Source organism: Pimephales promelas, chromosome 2 (genome assembly GCF_988280905.1).
Source record: "Pimephales promelas chromosome 2, fPimPro1.hap1.1, whole genome shotgun sequence".
NCBI lineage: Eukaryota > Metazoa > Chordata > Actinopteri > Cypriniformes > Leuciscidae > Pimephales > Pimephales promelas.
Window position 1 is genome coordinate 4590733 of NC_142770.1, and position 18806 is coordinate 4609538.

At 38.9% G+C, this 18806-nt stretch overlaps 2 protein-coding genes across 5 annotated transcripts in view; one reads left to right on the forward strand and one right to left on the reverse strand.

Moving 5' to 3' along the window:
* Positions 1–15372, forward strand: part of LOC148995746 (uncharacterized) — a 33182-nt gene extending 17810 nt beyond the window's left edge. Inside the window, exons 1-4 of one of the 4 annotated variants that reach the window (XM_089121129.1) lie at positions 9886–10192; positions 10404–10476; positions 14360–14625; positions 14706–15372. In XM_089121129.1, the coding sequence (XP_088977255.1) occupies positions 9907–10192; positions 10404–10476; positions 14360–14625; positions 14706–14857 (777 nt within the window). In that variant the 5' untranslated portion in view covers positions 9886–9906 and the 3' untranslated portion in view covers positions 14858–15372. Of the gene's footprint in view, positions 1–9862; positions 10193–10403; positions 10701–10780; positions 11057–12360; positions 12498–13780; positions 14126–14331; positions 14626–14705 lie in introns of those variants that run through there. The other 3 variants (XM_089121131.1, XM_089121122.1, XM_089121127.1) reach the window with 3 other exon arrangements.
* LOC120486601 (uncharacterized) overlaps positions 1–18806 on the reverse strand; it is a 147053-nt gene that overhangs the window by 114268 nt on the left and 13979 nt on the right. The gene's annotated exons all lie outside the window — the stretch shown is intronic.

The window sequence follows — 18806 nt, forward strand, 5'->3', positions numbered from 1 at the left end:
AATTGAGTGGAGGGCAGAGCATACATTACTGATCAGAGTTTGCGTTGAACTGGGTAAGATGATCCAGAAATGGTTGCCATATGTTGTAAAATTTATCAAGGTTACTCATAATTCCATACCGTACTCTCTCCATGTGGAGTATTCCAGTGAGTTGAGTCAACCAGGTCTTGAACTGAGGAACAGTATCTGATTTCCAGAGTCTTAGAATGATGCTCTTGGCAATAATCATTCCATAAATAATAGTGCTTTGTACAGAGACACTATGGTCTGACAAAGAGAGAGAATATCCAAATAATGCAATCTCTGGATCAGGGTTAAGCACAAAACCATACATGTCAGAGAACCACTTAAAGACCTTACACCAAAACTCGTAAAGCTTAGGGCATGTCCAAAAGAGATGGGTAAGAGAGCCTTCTGCAGATTTACAACGGTCACATGTAGGAGAAATAGTGGGGAAAATTCTGTGTAATTTAGATTTTGAATAGTGCAGTCTATGCATCACCTTAAATTGAATTAACTGATGTCTGGAGTTAATAGAACAAGAACGAACCCTGCTAAGGCTTTCCTCCCACACTTCAGCCCCAATCTGAATACCCAGTTCCTCCTCCCAAGCATTTTTTAAGGAATGTGTAGAACAACTAATTTCTTCAGAAAACACAGTAACAAAATTTGAAATCAAATTTTTGGAAACAGGCGATCCCAACAACAGTTTATAAATCCTCTTTTCCTCTGGCATAGATTCAAAATTAGGCACTGCGTGGCGTACATAATTTCTTATCTGCAAATGTCGAAAAAAGTGTGTTGCGGGAAGAGAAAACTTCTCTTTTAATTGAGAAAAAGAAGCAAAATGTTTATTAATGTACAAATCCTCCAAGGTAACAATACCATTCAGCCTCCACATATTGAATGTTGCATCTGATAAAGAAGGGGGAAATGCGTGATTTCGATATACAGGTGCGAAAATAGCAGTGTTGGGTAGTCTGCAAACTTTCTTAATTTGGCGCAATATCTTCAAACAGTTTGAGACAATAAAATTATCCACCTTAACAGATGTAGGCAATATGGTGTTTGTAAAGAGAAGTGCTGGAAGTGAACTATTTTTAACACCGTTTTTTTCAATGGAAACCCAGGGGGGAGTGTCAGTTGAAATTTCTGTTTTATAATCCCCCTGCCAATAAACAAGGGCCCTCGCATTCGCTGCCCAATAATAATGTAGAAAGCAAGGTAACCCTAGCCCGCCCTTATCCCTTGGTTTCTGTAAATGTATTTTTGATATTCTGTGAGCTTTAAAACCCCAGATAAAAGGCAGGATAATTGAGTCTAATGTTTTGAAAAAAGACTTTGTCAAAAAAATAGGAAGGTTTTGAAATAGATACAAGAATCTCGGCAGAGAAACCATTTTAACAGCGTTTATACGGCCTATCATTGAAAGAGGAAGAGTTCTCCATTTGCTAATGTCTGTCTTTAAATCCTCTAATTTTTGTAGAAAATTCAACTTAAAAATTAATTTATGGTTTTTGGGCAAAACAACTCCAAGATACTTAAGTCTGTCTGTAATTTTGAAAGGGAGATTTTGCAGAAATTCAGGATCAAGGTCACCACCTAAAGACATGAATTCACTCTTCTGCCAATTAATTGTATATCCCGATACTGTACCAAAAGATTCGATAAGATCTAACAGCAAAGGGACTGACTGCTCAGGATTTGACAGAAAGAGAACAACATCATCTGCGTACAAGGAGATGTGATGATCCACATTTCCGAGTCTTACGGGCTCAATAGATGGATGGTTTCTAATACTAATCGCAAGGGGTTCGATCGCAATTGCAAACAGCAAGGGGCTGAGGGGACATCCTTGACGCGTCCCTCGATGTAATAAAAAGGACTTCGACTTTTCTTGGTTTGTGAGTACGGAAGAGGTTGGGCGAGCATATAATGTTGTAATCCACGACACAAAACGACTACCAAACCCACATTCCTCCATGACTCTCACCATATAAGGCCATTCCACCTGATCAAAGGCCTTTTCTGCATCTAAGCATAGAGTAGCCACTTTAGAGCCTTTTTTATATTTATGGTACATTATGTTCATTAATCTTCTAACATTAAAAAATGAAAATCTATTAGGAACAAAACCAGTTTGATCCAAATGTATAATGGATGAAATGTATTTATTTAACCTATTAGCTAATAATTTCGTAAAAATTTTCACGTCAGAGTTAAGTAATGCAATAGGCCGATAAGATGAAGGCTCAGTCTCATCCCTACCCTCTTTTAATATAAGTGAAATATTAGCATCGTATAATGTATCAGGGAACTTTTGAGATTCAAGAGAATGAGTGAACATCCTCAGTAAAAGGGGAGCCAGCTTTCCAGAATATTTTTTATATAGTTCAATACTGAAACCATCTGGCCCCGCCACCTTGCCGTTAGGAAAAGATCTTATAGAATCAACAATCTCTGGGATAGTGATTTCAGAGTTTAAAGCCTCACAGGCAGCGTCACTCAATTTAGGAAGATTCAATTGTCCTAGCCAATTAGAAATGTCCCCTTTTGCTCTTGACGTATACAATTGTTCATAATATTCCCTAAAACGATCATTTATACTTTTAGGATCCACAAGTATGTCCCCTGCTTTTGATTTTATTTTGTGTATGGCTTTATTTGCTTGTAAACCCCTCAGCTGTCGTGCAAGCAATTTATGAGGCTTATCCCCTAACTCAAAATATTTTTGTCTTATCCTCAACAATTGATCCCAAACCTGTCCTGATAAAATAGTATTGTATTCATACTTTAATTTAAGAATAGTCTGTAAGGTAGAGGGGCTAGAGGAAATTCTATAGGAGAGTTCCAATTGAGATAATTCCTCATCTATTTCTGCAAGGCGTCTACTTTTGGCTCGTCTGGCCGAAGATTCAAAAGAGATTATTTGACCCCTAATAACAGCCTTAAAAGATTCCCATAAAGTTGAGTCAGTGACTTCAGAATTATCATTAATATCTAGGAAATCTGAGATTTTTTCAGAAATAAATTGGCAAAATGATTCATCAGAAAGTAGAGAAGGATGAAAACGCCAGCAATATGGTTTAGTCTTCTGGCCAAGGTCGAAAACCACTGAAGTCGGAGAGTGATCAGAGATTAAGATGTTGTGGTAGTTTGAAGATATCACGTTTGATATAAGTTTTGAATCAATTAGAAAATAATCTATTCTAGAAAAAGACTTGTGTCTTTGTGAAAAAAAAGAATAGTCTCTACCTGTAGGGTGTATCAGTCTCCATATGTCAACTAGATTCATAGAGGACATAAGGTTATTTAGAACTGTGGAGGCAGAAGGTAACTGGCTTATTTGGGCAGACCTGTCCAAAACATTATCAAGCACACAGTTAAAATCACCACCTAAAATAACATGCGAATCGGCAGAATCAGACAGTAAGTTAAATATTTTAGCAAAGAAAGTAGGATCATCAAAGTTAGGCCCATATACATTGAGAAGTGTAACATGAAATGAATAAATGTAACCAGTTACCATAATATATCGACCGTTTTGATCGCTCAAAGTAGAAACATGTCTAAAAGGAACTGTTTTACGGATTAAAATTGCAACTCCTCTTGCCTTGCTTGAGAACGTGGACTGGAAGATATGGCCAACCCAGCTGCATTTAAGCATCTTTTCTCTCGTAGGCCTAATATGGGTCTCCTGTAAGTACATCACATCAGCAGATAGAGATTTCAAATGCGAGAAAACTTTAGCTCGCTTGATCGCATGACCCAGGCCACGCACGTTCCAGCTGGTAAAAGTGATGCCACTGCCCTTTGAGGTTAAATTAGGATTCATACAAAAGCTGAAAATAAACAATGTACAAGCCTGGCGCCCTTTTAAAACAATTAGTGGTGAAACAAAAAAAAATAAAAAAATATAACTCGCGGAAAAGGAACGTCACCCCCCCACCCCCGTCCCACTTCCCCGAACAAAGTGAGAACACGCATCCCAAACACTCACTGAGGGGTAGCTGGACCATCGAAACAGCGAAACTACAACTAGAAAGCCCTAACTCCTTCTCCAATCACTTGAGCAAATTTTAAACAAAGAAAACGGTCATATAATGTTACATGTCCAAGTCTGAGCAACAGTAGCTGTTAGATAAAAGTCACATACCAGCTGTTAAGACAGCATAAGTAGGCACTGAATGCTTTTCAAGACAGCGTCCCGATAAAGGCCTCCGCTTCCTCGGGCGAGGAAAACACCTTGTCAGTGGTACCATGAGTGACGCGCAATCTTGCCGGATAAATGAAGCCGCTTCTCACGCCGGTTTCTCGGAGACGCTTCCTGACATCATTGAATGACTGCCGCTGCTTCATTATTTCAGCCGGAAGATCGGGAAAGATGTGTATTGGCCTGCCCTTGTAGCGCAGAGGAAATTGTTGACGAGCCAGCTGAAGTATTTTTTCTTTTATTTGAAAGTGATGAATTCGGGCAATCATCACACGCGGCCGCGCGTCTTCTCCAGAAAATTGTCTCCCGAGACGATGTGCTCGATCTACTTCTAACGGCTTCAAGAAGTTGCTAGCGCCCAGCAAGTCAGGGATGAACTTGGTCAGGAATTCCGTGGGGCGCCCATTTTCAATCTTCTCAGGTAAGCCTACGATTTTAATGTTTTGCCGTCTGGAGCGAGCCTCTAAATCGATCACTTTCTCGCGGAGTGATCTGTTCTCTGATTGTACTTTTAAGCACTTCTGCTCGACGAGAGAAAGGCGGCGGTCATAGTCAGCAGTAGCATTCTCCACCTCCTTAATTCTATCCCCGAGGCACGCTAAAGATGCTTGAGTGGATGTCAGAGATGCTTCCAGAAGATCAAATCGATCAGTCATCGTCTTGTTCATGTTTTGTATTGCCAGAAGTATACTGGTAGATTCGGCGTCAGCTCCGCCACTCGACCCCGGGGATGCCGCGGCCTGCTCTGCCATCTCCGACTGTGATTGAGCAGGGGATTCATTCAATGCTTTATCCAACTTCTTCCCCTTTTCAGCTTTTGGCTTAGTCATTGTACAGCTCTTCAATAAAACACGTATAAGTAATCCCAGGTAGAAAAAAAGAGAAATTTAAACAGTGACCGAATAATTGGAAATATGGAGAGGAGCTCAGCAAAACACGTCTACTTCACGCGGTACTCCATAGCGCCCCCCAAAATTCATCATAATTTATCATTACTCCAACTCTGCTGTTCTCCACATCTGTACAAACTCTGATTTGTGTAAACAACTTTGTAGACACCCTCTTAACACAAGAATCTGTGCATGGATCTCTACATATCCTATACATATAACAATTTTGACTGTTACACATGGTCTGTGGCCTACTAATAAAAATTAAAAAAAATTACATTTGTAGATTTATAGTTTGCTTTAATATCCCAGCAAGCAATTTTGTGTTTAAAAGACATTTAATAGCTGACCAAACACTCCCTGGTCATCTAGGCTAAAACGAACGTAAAAATGTACTAGACGTCTAAACCATAACCCACAGACTTGGCATCAATTAGATAAATAAATTAAATGAGTGAAGAAATGAAACCAAACACCTTGTACTCACGGTTTACTTTGCTTACATGATGGAGTATCATACAACATCCAGGTATTTTTGAAAAAAAAAAACAAACAAAAAAAAACTACATGTAACCAAATTCCAGGTTATTTTGGCCCGAACTGTGTTACTCATAGCCAGACTATATCAGGTCTATAGTTAAACGGTGAAAAGACTTATATTGCTTTCTGGGTGTGGTCTTGTGAAGAGAATAGCAAGGTTATTCAGATAGAAACCAGTTCTGTCGCATCAGCAGATTCTTGAACTTGATTAAGCTTAGCATTAGTCTGTGTATGAAAAAGTACCCAGAAAACGACGATGAAATACCATATTGTTACAGCTCAATACAGGAAAATACCTCTCACTTTTGGTTTTATTCACATTTTTTTCTCTGCCAGGATGTCACTGGGTTTTGTTTGTTTGTTTTTTGGTGCTATTGTGTGATGTATGACATTTACCAGTATCAAAACATACAAATATATATATATTTTTAGTTTATTATTTGGACCTAATGCCTATTATTAAAAATTAACCACAACCCTACTATGCTCCTTTTTTCTGTAATTTGCTGCTCTTGCTTTATTCTTTTTGCAAAATATAATTGAATATTAATAAGTGCATTGCATTGGTTACATTATCACTCAGGTGGATATTTTGTCAAATGTAACACGAGCACATCATTGCTCTCTAGTGTACAAAGCAGAAAATCTCTTCTAATAATACCACTACATTCCCTGACACGGTGCTCTATAAACACTTCTGAACACAGCCCTCCAGAATCTAAAAGCTCTTCCACAGGTACCAGTGCTCAAATTCTAGTATCACACAATGCCTCTCACAATGCAGGCTGATGCTTTGAAATATGGCCTGGCTGAAAGGCAGGCAGAAACCAGGGAAGAGATGATGATAGGAATAGCGAGAGGAACAGGAGGTGGTTTGGTTTATGTGGGAAGAGACTAAATGAAACCCGGAAGCCCAGGAGGAGCATGGTGGGATATTATTCAACGCCTCCATGTGGACGGACGACAGGCATGTTGCCAATGAGGAAAGAGTCCCGGGCACAGATGGAGGTTTGATAGATCCGTGTGATGCCATGTTCAGGGGTCAGGGGATCGATCAAAACCGATCAAAAGTTTTTGTGTCTCCTTTATTTTAAAACTGTCCCCACGTATCCTCGAGATGCAGCACCTGAGGGTAAGGGCAGACGAGGCAAGAGAAAAGGAGACAGATGGATGAGGAAATATTTTTGGTCTGGTTGCCGCACTGCCGCTTGTTCCTCATTCAGCCAGGAGAGCTTCTTCATGATACCTGGCGGTGGCAGTTGGAAGCCCCTCTTCTCCCCCCGTCCCCTGATGGCGACGACGGCTCCTTCTCATCGGCGTCCTGCAGCAAGGCCCCTTGACCCCTGCTCCTCCACACGCTGGAACCTGGATGCAGGCCCTGATGTCGACAAACGGCCATGATGGCAGCCGCCCCCTCATGCTCTGGTGGATGGAGACGAGTATCCGTCCCCTCGAACAGTCCTCCTTGAGCGTCATTGGTGGCAGATTCTCCTCTAATACGACACAATGTTATCGCGACTTCCCCGCAGCGATGAGGGCTCCTTCCTCTTGGGTTTTTCGGCACCAAATGTAGCAAGGTTTTATAGTGCAGGGAGGGAGGAGGCAGGAACCGACCAAAGTTCATGGTTACTTTAATAACCAAAGTAAACAAACAACAAAACTAAAGAGGCAGTCCCTCATGGACAATCCCTCATGCCACATATAAACATAATTAAACACAACGTAAATGTCCCAGGCCTGGTCCTCTCTCATCCTTCACTGTTCCCAGGCCTGTTCCTCTCTCATCCTTCACTGTTCCCAGGCCTGTTCCTCTCTCTTCCTTTACTGTTCCCAAGCCTGTGCCTCTCTCATCCTTCACTGTTCCCAGGCCTGTTCCTCTCTCCTCAGGCCTGGTCCTCTCTCATCCTTCACTGTTCCCAGGCCTGTTCCTCACTCTTCCTTTACTGTTCCCAAGCCTGTTTCTCTCTCATCCTTCACTGTTCCCAGGCCTGTTCTTCTCTCCTCAGGCCTGGTCCTCTTTCATCCTTCACTGTTCCCAGGCCTGTTTCTTTCTCATCCTTCACTGTTCCCAGGCCTGTTCCTCTCTCTTCAGGCCTGGTCATCTCTCATCCTTCACTGTTCCCAGGCCTGTTTCTCTCTCATCCTTCACTGTTCCCAGGCTTAGTCCTCTCTTATCCTTCACTGTTCCCAGGCTTGGTCCTCTCTTATCCTTCACTGTTCCCAGGCCTGTTCTTCTCTCCTCAGGCCTGGTCCTTTCTCATCCTTCACTGTTCCCAGGCCTGTTTCTCTCTCATCCTTCACTGTTCCCAGGCCTGTTTCTCTCTCATCCTTCACTGTTCCCAGGCCTGGTCCTCTCTCTGTTTCTCTCTCATCCTCCACTGTTCCCAGGCTTGGTCCTCTCTTATCCTTCACTGTTCCCAGGCCTGTTCCTCCCTCTTCAGGCCTGGTCATCTCTCATCCTTCACTGTTCCCAGGCTTGGTCTTCTCTCCTCAGGCCTGGTCCTTTCTCATCCTTCACTGTTCCCAGGCCTGTTCCTCCCTCTTCAGGCCTGGTCCTCTCTTATCCTTCACTGTTCCCAGGCCTGTTCTTCTCTCCTCAGGCCTGGTCCTTTCTCATCCTTCACTGTTCCCAGGCCTGTTTCTCTCTCATCCTTCACTGTTCCCAGGCCTGTTTCTCTCTCATCCTTCACTGTTCCCAGGCCTAGTCCTCTCTCTGTTTCTCTCTCATCCTCCACTGTTCCCAGGCTTGGTCCTCTCTCATCCTTCACTGTTCCCAGGCTTGGTCCTCTCTTATCCTTCACTGTTCCCAGGCCTGGTCCACTTTCATCCTTCACTGTTCCCAGGCCTGTTTCTCTCTCATCCTTCACTGTTCCCAGGCTTGGTCCTCTCTTATCCTTCACTGTTCCCAGGCTCAGTCCTCTTTCATCCTTCACTGTTCCCAGGCCTGTTTCTCTCTCATCCTTCACTGTTCCCAGGCCTGGTCCTCTTTCATCCTTCACTGTTCCCAGGCCTGTTTCTCTCTCATCCTTCACCATTTCCAGGCCTGTTCCTCGGTGCTCTAGGAGAAACTCGAGGCCTCCGTGAAAAACGCTCTGTTCCCATGGCACAGTGCCTCAAGCAAAACTCTTTGAGATGTTGGCATAAAGACTATCCTGATAAGCGCTCATTGTCCCTGTTGTAAACACGACGGCTTTATTTCATAACAGGGTTTGGCATCAGAGTTTCTTTGTTTCTAGTTGGACCTTAAAAACACACGTGAAATCTAAAAAAGTAAACTGCAATTAAAAAGTTTTGACAAAGAGTTTGTCGTTTTGAATAAGTCAAACCACTGGTCTTTATCAAGAATAGTTTCTCATTCTGGTTCAATCAATGCATCTGTAGATTTAAGAGTCTGAGCTGTGCTAGAAGCAGGAAAATGCCCCTCACCAAACTTAAACACATGCCCTAAATACCCTTTCTCTAACACAAACAAGTTTGTCAACCATTAGAGAAAACAGCATTTCTGAAGACAACTGACCGCAGAGGTTTCAGTTTGACTCAAAAGCTAAACTTTAAGTTGGGTACTGTGAGGTGGCAGACAGTTTTTACTTTACTGTTTTTTTCATACACAACAACTGAGTGAATTATATAAAATCACTTTTAAATCAGTAGGGTTCAGGCTCAATATCACACAATGTTTTTTACATACCTAATTTTAAAAAAAAAATGAATGAACTTTCAAAGAATGTCTTCATATGAGCATGAAGACCTATGTTCAGATCACGTGTATGTGTGATCTAGGAGGGTCCAACTCCGAAAAAGAAGATTCACACACCAGATAAGCATACAGTCTTATTAGATCAGCGCTGAAGAACTGAGGACATTTTTTACGATGTTTTTTTGGTTTTGTTTGTGCTGCTGGAGTCTGATGGGCAAGTTATAAAAACATTTTTATGATTTAATTCGTTTCAGTTTCAGGGTAATAAAGCTGCTGCTAAGGGTTCATTTCACCATGAAATTATCATCATGTATTTATTTATTTTTTAATATATTATGTAACATCACACATTGATTTTACTCTATAGTAGATAAGTTAAAAATATATATATTAACGATAAATCCTTTTTACCATCTTTAACTTTCAATTTGCTTCTCTGTCTTTGCAGCTGCTCTGAATGTTCTTCAATTAATATTTCGCTTTGTAAATCAATCTTAATCTGTCTCTCTTCATGTTCTCCAGGTGTGTTTGGGGCCGAAACAAATGAAATACAGTCAGTGTCAGTGATGGAGGGAGATTCTGTAACTCTAAACACTGATATTAATGAAATACGGAACGATGACATAACATGGACATTTGGACCTGAAAAATCTCTTATAGCTAAAATTAAAAAAAAGAAACAAATCTTCTCCACATATGATGATGTTCCTGATGGGAGAGACAGACTGAAGCTGGACGATCAAACTGGATCTCTGACCATCACACACACCACAACTGAACACACTGGAGTTTATCAAGTAGTGATATTTGGAACTAAACTGACCTTTAAAACGTTCAATGTTTCTGTCTATGGTGAGTAGAGATCACCAATCCTGCGTTCTACATTCTTTATTAATTATTAACATATTGATTTGTAAATCATATTGAGTTTATTTATATTTTGAGATCACAAACACGATCACTAACTGTCAACTGTCAAAACACTCACTCAATACACTGATCCGAAAATATGATTGTTGATTAGATTTATCCAGATTTATCTCTATTCTCTCATGTTTCTCAGCTCGTCTGCCTGTTCCTGTCATCATCAGTAACTCTTCACACTGTTCTTCATCATCTTCATCATGTTCAGTGGTGTGTTCATCATCAGTGTTGAGTGTGTGTGATGCGACTCTGTCCTGGTACGCAGGAATGAGTGTATTGTCCAGCATCAGTGTGTGTGATCTCAGCATCAGTCTCTCTCTACCTCTGGAGGTGGAATATCAGGATAAAAACACCTACAGCTGTGTGCTGAACAATCCCATCAGCAACCAGACCACACATCTGGACATCAACACACTCTGCAGACACACATGTGCAGGTACACCACCACTCATCATATTAGTTGATATTAATGTTTATTGACTGACCTGATCTCAGTTTGATGTTTTTATTCCTCAGACTCTGTCCACTGTTGTGGTCCTACTGAAGCTGTGATCCGATTGGTCCTCTCTGCTCTAGTGGGCGTGGCTACTGTCATTCTTCTGGTTTATGACATCAGATCCAGAAGAGCTGAACAAGATCAAGCACATATTCAATAACAAGATCAAGCACACATGCAAACAAACAGCAGAAGAACATCATTGATTCACACTTTCATTCTCAGATAAACATGCATGAGTCTCTAGACCTTCAACAACTTTCCAAACCACATCCTGATTCATACACTGCATTCATATGTCCAAGAGATCATTACACATTTTCACAAAACCTTAAAGCTCTGATGAAGATCATCAATGGGAAATTAATTATATTACTTTAATTAAAAACATTGCATTGATTTACAGACAATATTTACAGTTTAAATACACTGGGATTATTATAATAATATCAACGTCTTTGGTTTTGCATGCAGGACAAATCAAACCTGCAGTAAGTCATTCACCATCGTGAGATTGTACTCAATAAACCTCTAGAAATGTCTTTAGTCAGATCATAAACAACAGAAAAAGAAAACTGTGTAAAATTACTGCATGCATGTTGACATTGACACCTGTAATAATAAACACCTCAGAGGAAACTGAGTACAAGAATGTATAAAATGTGTGTTTTTTCTAATGTAATATAAAAGTATACATTTCTGAAACAAAAGATAATAACTTTAACAAGCTAAATTATTGAATGGCAGTGTTGTGTGATCATTGTGTGTGTATTGCTTTTCTCCCTCAGTTTCTCAGCATGTTTGTGTAGATTAAAATCAGGACAGGAAGACGCTCTTCACCTACAAACTAACACACACACACACACACCAGCTCTGATGGCCATTTTCTCACCTAAGATGTGTGTGTCCACCAACAGATCAAAACACATTTCTGAAGAAAACCCACCGCAGTTTCAGTCTGACTCGAACATCACTAAACCTGCAGATCACACACTTTTAACTCTCTACATTTTCCCTTTATGTATATATGATTAAAATTGTGAACTGAATAAATAAACAACAATTTTAAAATCACTAGAGTTTTTATTTTACCATGAATAGTAATTAATCCAATATTCAGACAATATTTTTCTATTTTTAAATATTTAACACAGTCAGGAAAGTGGAGTTTGAATGCATCATTTTAAATCTATTAAACCAATTATAAAACTAAAGTTGGAATAACTCAGTTTCAATCGGCTTTGGAAAGACGAGGATCTGCTCATAATGAGGAACAGTAAATAACAACGAGATTCACTCACAGTCTCTACATCATTCATTCCTGCCGCAGTGCATGCTGGGAAATTAAAAAAAAATATATAATTTGTGTGTGTGCATGTGTTTGTGTGTGTGTGTGTGTGTGTGTGTGTGTGTTATCATAAACAGAAAAAGAAAACTGTGTGTGTGTGTGTGTGTGTGTGTGTGTGTGTGTAATAGGAGGGTCACACTCTGGTGAGTGAGGACTTGCTCAGACGACACATTACATCTGTTGTGTTTGTAGGTGTAGGTGTGTGTGTGTGTGTGTGTGTGTGTGTGTGTGTGTGTGTGTTAATTAGGTCAGACTCTGTCGAGTGAGGACTTGCTCAGAAGCCACATTACATCTGTTGTGTTTGTTTAGATCAGTTTTGCTCGTGTTTTTACATCAGGAAATGTTTCACGTGTTTGTTTTGTTCAGTTTGTGCTTCTGCCGTCTGATCGGTAAGTTATAAATATTCATATCTCAGAGTAATAAACTCCTGTTGCAGTTCACATTAGATTATTTTCATTTGCCGTGATCAAATCTCTCTTATTGTTTCTGGTATTTTAATTTAAACGATTACAGATGCAAATCCGAAATAAAAAAAATAAAATAATAATTTCAATAATTGTAAATACTTCTGCAGAAAATCATAAACAACTAGTCAAATTTAGTAATAAAAATGTGTTAAATATATTCAGCATATTTAAACTTGTTATTTCAAGCTATATTTGATGCGTCATATTTTTTAATTTCACTCTACAGTAGATCATAAACACATTAAAGATCAAATTATTGATTATATATATTTTGGTAACACTTTATTTGAAGGGGTGTGCACAAGACTGACATGACACTCATAAACATGACGTAACACCTGTCATGAACATGAAGGAGTCTTTATGAATGTTTATGACTGTTGTCATTAAGTATCATTCGGTAAATTATGACACTTTTAATGCAAAGTTGACAATGTTTAAATTGTCTTTGTTGTGACAACTTGACATTAACAAAGACGAAAAATTTCTTGATTATGACAACTTGACATTAACAAAGACAGAAATATCTTTGTCATGACAACTTGACATTAACCAAGAAATCATAACCTGTCAACCGGACATCTTTACAACTAGTCCAACGTGTTTCACTTTACTTGAGGTAAGGGGAAATATTAATGACCCTGTTGTTTGACAGCATTTGACAGTGTAATAACCCTTAATGACATCTTTATAACTAGTACAATGTGTTCCACTTTACTTGAGGACAAGTAACATATTCATGTCACAGTTATAATGGTGTCATGACATCCAAAGTCAAAACCAACCACACATGACAGAGTGATGTAATGTCAACGCAAAGCTAAATAACTTCTTTAAGTTTGATAATTAGACCTGTTATGACATATTTGTGACAGGTTATGATTCCTTGGTTAATGTCAAGTTGTCATAACAAAGACATTTTAAACAATGTCAACTTTGCATTTAAAAGTGTCATAATTTACCGAATGACACTTAATGACAACAGTCATAAACATTCATAAAGACTCCATGTTCATGACAGGTGTTATGTCATGTTTATGACAGTGTCGTGTCAGTCTTATGCACACCCCTTCAAATAAAGTGTTACCTATATTTTCATTTTTGTGTGTTGTCACTCACTTCTGCTGTTAAAGGTTACAAACTGATCTCAGGCTTTCTAAACCAACATGAGCATTAATCTGAAACCTGTTCATGTTTTTCTCCAGGTGTGTTTGCTGCCGAAACAAATGAAATACAGTCAGTGTCAGTGATGGAGGGAGATTCTGTTACTCTACACACTGATCTCACTGAAATACATGAAGGCAACTACATACTGTGGAAATATGGAGCTGAAAAGTACATTATAGCTGAAATCCTTAAAATATATGGATTCTTCTACACATTTGATGATGTTCCTGATGGGAGATTCAGAGACAGACTGAAGCTGGACGATCAAACTGGATCTCTGACCATCACACACACCACAACTGAACACACTGGAGTTTATACACTAGAGATAACTGGAGCAAAACCGACATCAAAAACATTCAATGTTTCAGTCTATGAAATGAGTAGAGACATAATTTATCTAAACTTGTTCATAATCTGTTTACATACATTCATACATTAAATACTGTAATTGTATAGTTTGAGCTGACAGACACATTCAGTGACAGTTAAACACTAAACACTCACTCAACACAAACTACAATTCACAACACCTAAAATATACTGATTGTTGTGTTCATATTTCTCTTTCTTCTCACATGTTTCTCAGCTCGTCTGCCTGTTCCTGTCATCAGTAGAAACTGTTCATCATCATCATCATCATCAAATTGTTCATTGGTGTGTTCATCATCAGTGTTGAGTGTGTGTGATGCGACTCTGTCCTGGTACGCAGGAATGAGTGTATTGTCCAGCATCAGTGTGTGTGATCTCAGCATCAGTCTCTCTCTACCTCTGGAGGTGGAATATCAGGATAAAAACACCTACAGCTGTGTGCTGAACAATCCCATCAGCAACCAGACCACACATCTGGACATCAACACACTCTGCAGACACACATGTGCAGGTACACCACCACTCATCATATTAGTTGATATTAACGTTTATTGACTGACCTGATCTCAGTTTGATGTTTTTATTCCTCAGACTCTGTCCACTGTTGTGGTTCTACTGAAGCTCTGATCCGATTGGCCCTCTCTGCTCTAGTGGGCGTGGCTACCGTCATTCTTCTGGTTTATGACATCAGATCCAGAAGAGCTGAACAAGATCAAGCACATATTCACACATTGGGACAGTAAATGATGATTTCATTTATCATTCTCAAACAATTCAATCATCTATTAATTTTCATTTATTTTTAATGGCTTTATGTATTAATATGTTATCAATATTTTTTATTGACATCTTATTCAATATTTTTTTTTCCACTTTGAAGTTAAAGGGTCTCACCACCTTATATTTCACGAGTTCACCTGCCCAGTCTTGATTAATAACTTGGTCCCTCATAATCAGGCTTGGGAGGGTTACTTTAATAATGTATTCTGATACAGTTACAAATTACTTCATAAAAAAAGTATTCAGTAACCTAATCCAAGTACCAGATTACTTTAGGATTACTTCAAGGACAGATATATTTCCCATTCATTTTCCATGCGGGTCCATTTGGACCCGAACAACCCAACTGTGGCTATTTATTTTTTTTACAACCACTTAGACTATTCACATCCTGTCCCCAATTTTTTTGGGTGTTCAAATACCAAATATCAACAAAGTCACCAAATTTCGGACCATTCCGAGGAAGCTGTGATTTGAAAAAAAATATAAATATATATATTTAAATTCTTGGAAGTGGGCCGAACAACCCCAGAGGGTTAAATAAAGCAACACACAGCATAACATCAATGTTTTTTGGCTCACCCTGAACTGAAGCACTCTTCAGCACAACGGTAACCTCACAAAACTCAGACAACAGAAACCTTGTAAACCCCAACAGAACATTAAACACACTAACAGATCTCTCAAGATCTCTTCGGAGGAGGATTAACTCCATAAACAGCATTACCAGCTTCACGTATTACTAAGCAGGTTGGCTTTATTTCTGTCAGACATCTACAGAAGGTCTTATTGAGAATGATCAGAAGTTTAGATGTTGGTGTTTTATTGAAATAACAGTTTGCTTTGCTTCACCATTATGATGATCAGTGTTACATATTCAAGTATCTCAGATAACACTCCCCTCAACCTGTAGTGATAAAGACAGACAGCACTTTGGTCATCACTTCTATGATATTGATTTGATTTTAAGTGACCAATGGCGCCATCTCTTGGGTTTTTTTAGAAACAGCAGCACTTGGAAACACTCAACAGGAAACATCTGTGTCTAATGGAGAACTGGCTTATACTTTATGCATATTTTTTTCTTTCTTGTTAATAAGAGGTCATATAGTTATAACAAATGACAGTAAAAATCAATGGATAAAAAACTGGAGAGAGAGGAGTTCAGTACAGTCCAAGGACAACAAGATAGATGAGCTCACGGATGAACACCAGGGGACGTAGAGTGGCAATGGAGAGAGAGAGAGAGAGAGAGAGAGAGAGAGAGAGAGAGAGAGAGAGAGAGAGAGAGAGAGAGAGAGAGAGAGAGAGAGAGGATAGTTGACAAGATTTCACAAAATTGTGAAAACCATTGTTGTTTTTTGTTGCACTTTATTTTAAGTTGACGTAGTTACATACTATTAAACTCAAATAAGTTCTGAGTAAATTAATGAACTACATGTAACTACTATAGAGTCATAGTTAGGGTTTGGTTTAGCATCAGTTACTTGTAATTATTCATCATTTACTGTTATTACTATAATAAGTATACATGTAGTCGCGTGTAAATATGTAAAAACTGCAAAACTGCAAAGTGTAAACTGCAAAAAACGCGTGTAAACTGCAAAACTGCAAAGTGTTGCAGTTTTGTTAACTATAATAAATAAAGTATGACTTTCTAAAACAAGCTTTAAAAAAAACTTTTAAAAACTAAAATTTTGAATGGCAGTGTTGATCAATGTGTATCTATTGCTTTTTTCCCTATATCACAATATCTCATGTCTATCAAAGCCATTTACAGCAGGACAGGAAGAGGCTCTTCACTTACAAACCACACACACACACACACACACACACACACAAACACATGCCCTTCATGAGCTTTGTTTCCCCACACAACAGTCAAACCACATTTCTAAAATTAAAAAAAAAAAAAAATTCAGTTTGACTCACAGGATAAACTTCAGTAAATTGGTTCTGTGAGATCATACATGGTTTTAACTGTTTACTTTTTCCAAAAAAAAATAAACTTGAGAACTGAATATTTACATACAAACTTGGTTTATCCAAAATATAGAAAATATTATTAAACTTTTAGCTATTTAACCCAGTCAGGCAACTAGTTTTAACAACTATCAATGTTAAATTATAAAACAAAGTGTTTTCCACCATTAAGAACAATTAGTCTTACTAAGAGGCAGAAGCATAATACATATGTAACTGTACATCATGCGCATGTGCATTATTGGTCAGACTCTGTCGGGGGAGGATTCACAAGCCACATTACTTCTGCTGTGTTTCCTTAGTTCAGTTATAGTTTTATTAGGTCAGATGTTTGACTGAACAACTGAAAATGTTTCACGTGTTTGTTTTGTTCTGTTTGTGCTGGTGGAGCCTGATCAGTAAGTTATAAATATATTTGTGTCTTTTATTTAGAGTACACTCTAAAAAATGCTGGGTTGTTTTAACCCAATTTTGGGTCAAATATGGACAAACCCGAAATGTTGGGTTAAAAATGTAATGTAAAAATTTAACCCAACGGCTGGGTTAGTCCATATTTGACCCAAAGTTGGGTTAAAACAACCCAGCATTTTTTAGAGTGTAATAAAATCCTGCTTCGGTTAAATTGTTTTCATCCGTCTTTAGATCTCTCATTTTAGAAATCTTAATTTAAATGAATACAAATGCAAGTTTTCCCCAAGTAATTTCTAAAACATGATTTAAATCATTTTTAAATATACATTTGCACAACTACAAACGTTATGGAAATGTATAAATACAAATGTATTGAATTTATATGCTGCATTATTTAAACCTGTGCTTTATCTCTGCTGCTGTTCTTCAATTCTATTTAATCTGTGTAAAACCTGCTCATGTTCTCCAGGTGTGTTTGGTGATTCAGTGTCAGTGATGGAGGGAGATTCTGTTACTCTAAACACTGATCTCACTGAAATACATAAAGACGACCACATACGGTGGAGCTCTACAGGAAATATTATTCTAGCTGAAATCAGTAAAGGTGCTAGAGTCTTCTTAGCACATGATCCTGGTTCAAAGATTAAGCGAATTAAAGACAGACTGAAGCTGGACGGTCAAACTGGATCTCTGACCATCACAAACACCACAACTGAACACACTGGAGTTTATAAACTTCAGATCAACAGTATGATCAAGAGTTTCAATCTCACTGTCTATTGTAAGTTTAATGTTTGTCTCACCTGTTGTTAGCTATATAGATAATAGAATAATTTCAAGTAAGCATAATTTTCCTCTCTGATACATTAGCCTTTGATAAATACATGAAGAGGAATAAAGATCATATGAGACACCCACTGACGGACTGACACTTCAATAAACACTTTCTGAACAAATGTATCTCTTTCTCAGCTCGTCTGCCTGTTCCCGTCATCAGTAACTCTTCACAATGTTCATCATCATGTTCACTGGTGTGTTCATCATCAGTGTTGAGTGTGTGTGATGCGACTCTGTCCTGGTACGCAGGAATGAGTGTATTGTCCAGCATCAGTGTGTGTGATCTCAGCATCAGTCTCTCTCTACCTCTGGAGGTGGAATATCAGAATAAAAACACCTACAGCTGTGTGCTGAACAATCCCATCAGCAACCAGACCACACATCTGGACATCAACACACTCTGCCACAAATGTGCAGGTACAGCACCACTCATCAGATATATGATTATTTGATGTCTTTAGTTGTAGATCTGACACATTCACTCACATTAATGTCTGTCTCTCTTTAGCTGTTACAGCACTGCTCCCACAGACTCAGTCACAGTCTCCTTCACGTCCTCCAGTGTCAGTGTCTCTGATAGTGTTGATCTCTGCTGGATCTCTGATGATTGTTGCTGTAGTCGTTGGGATATTCTTCAGCATCTGCAAAAAACAAAGAAAAAGAAATCAAGAAGGCAAACTT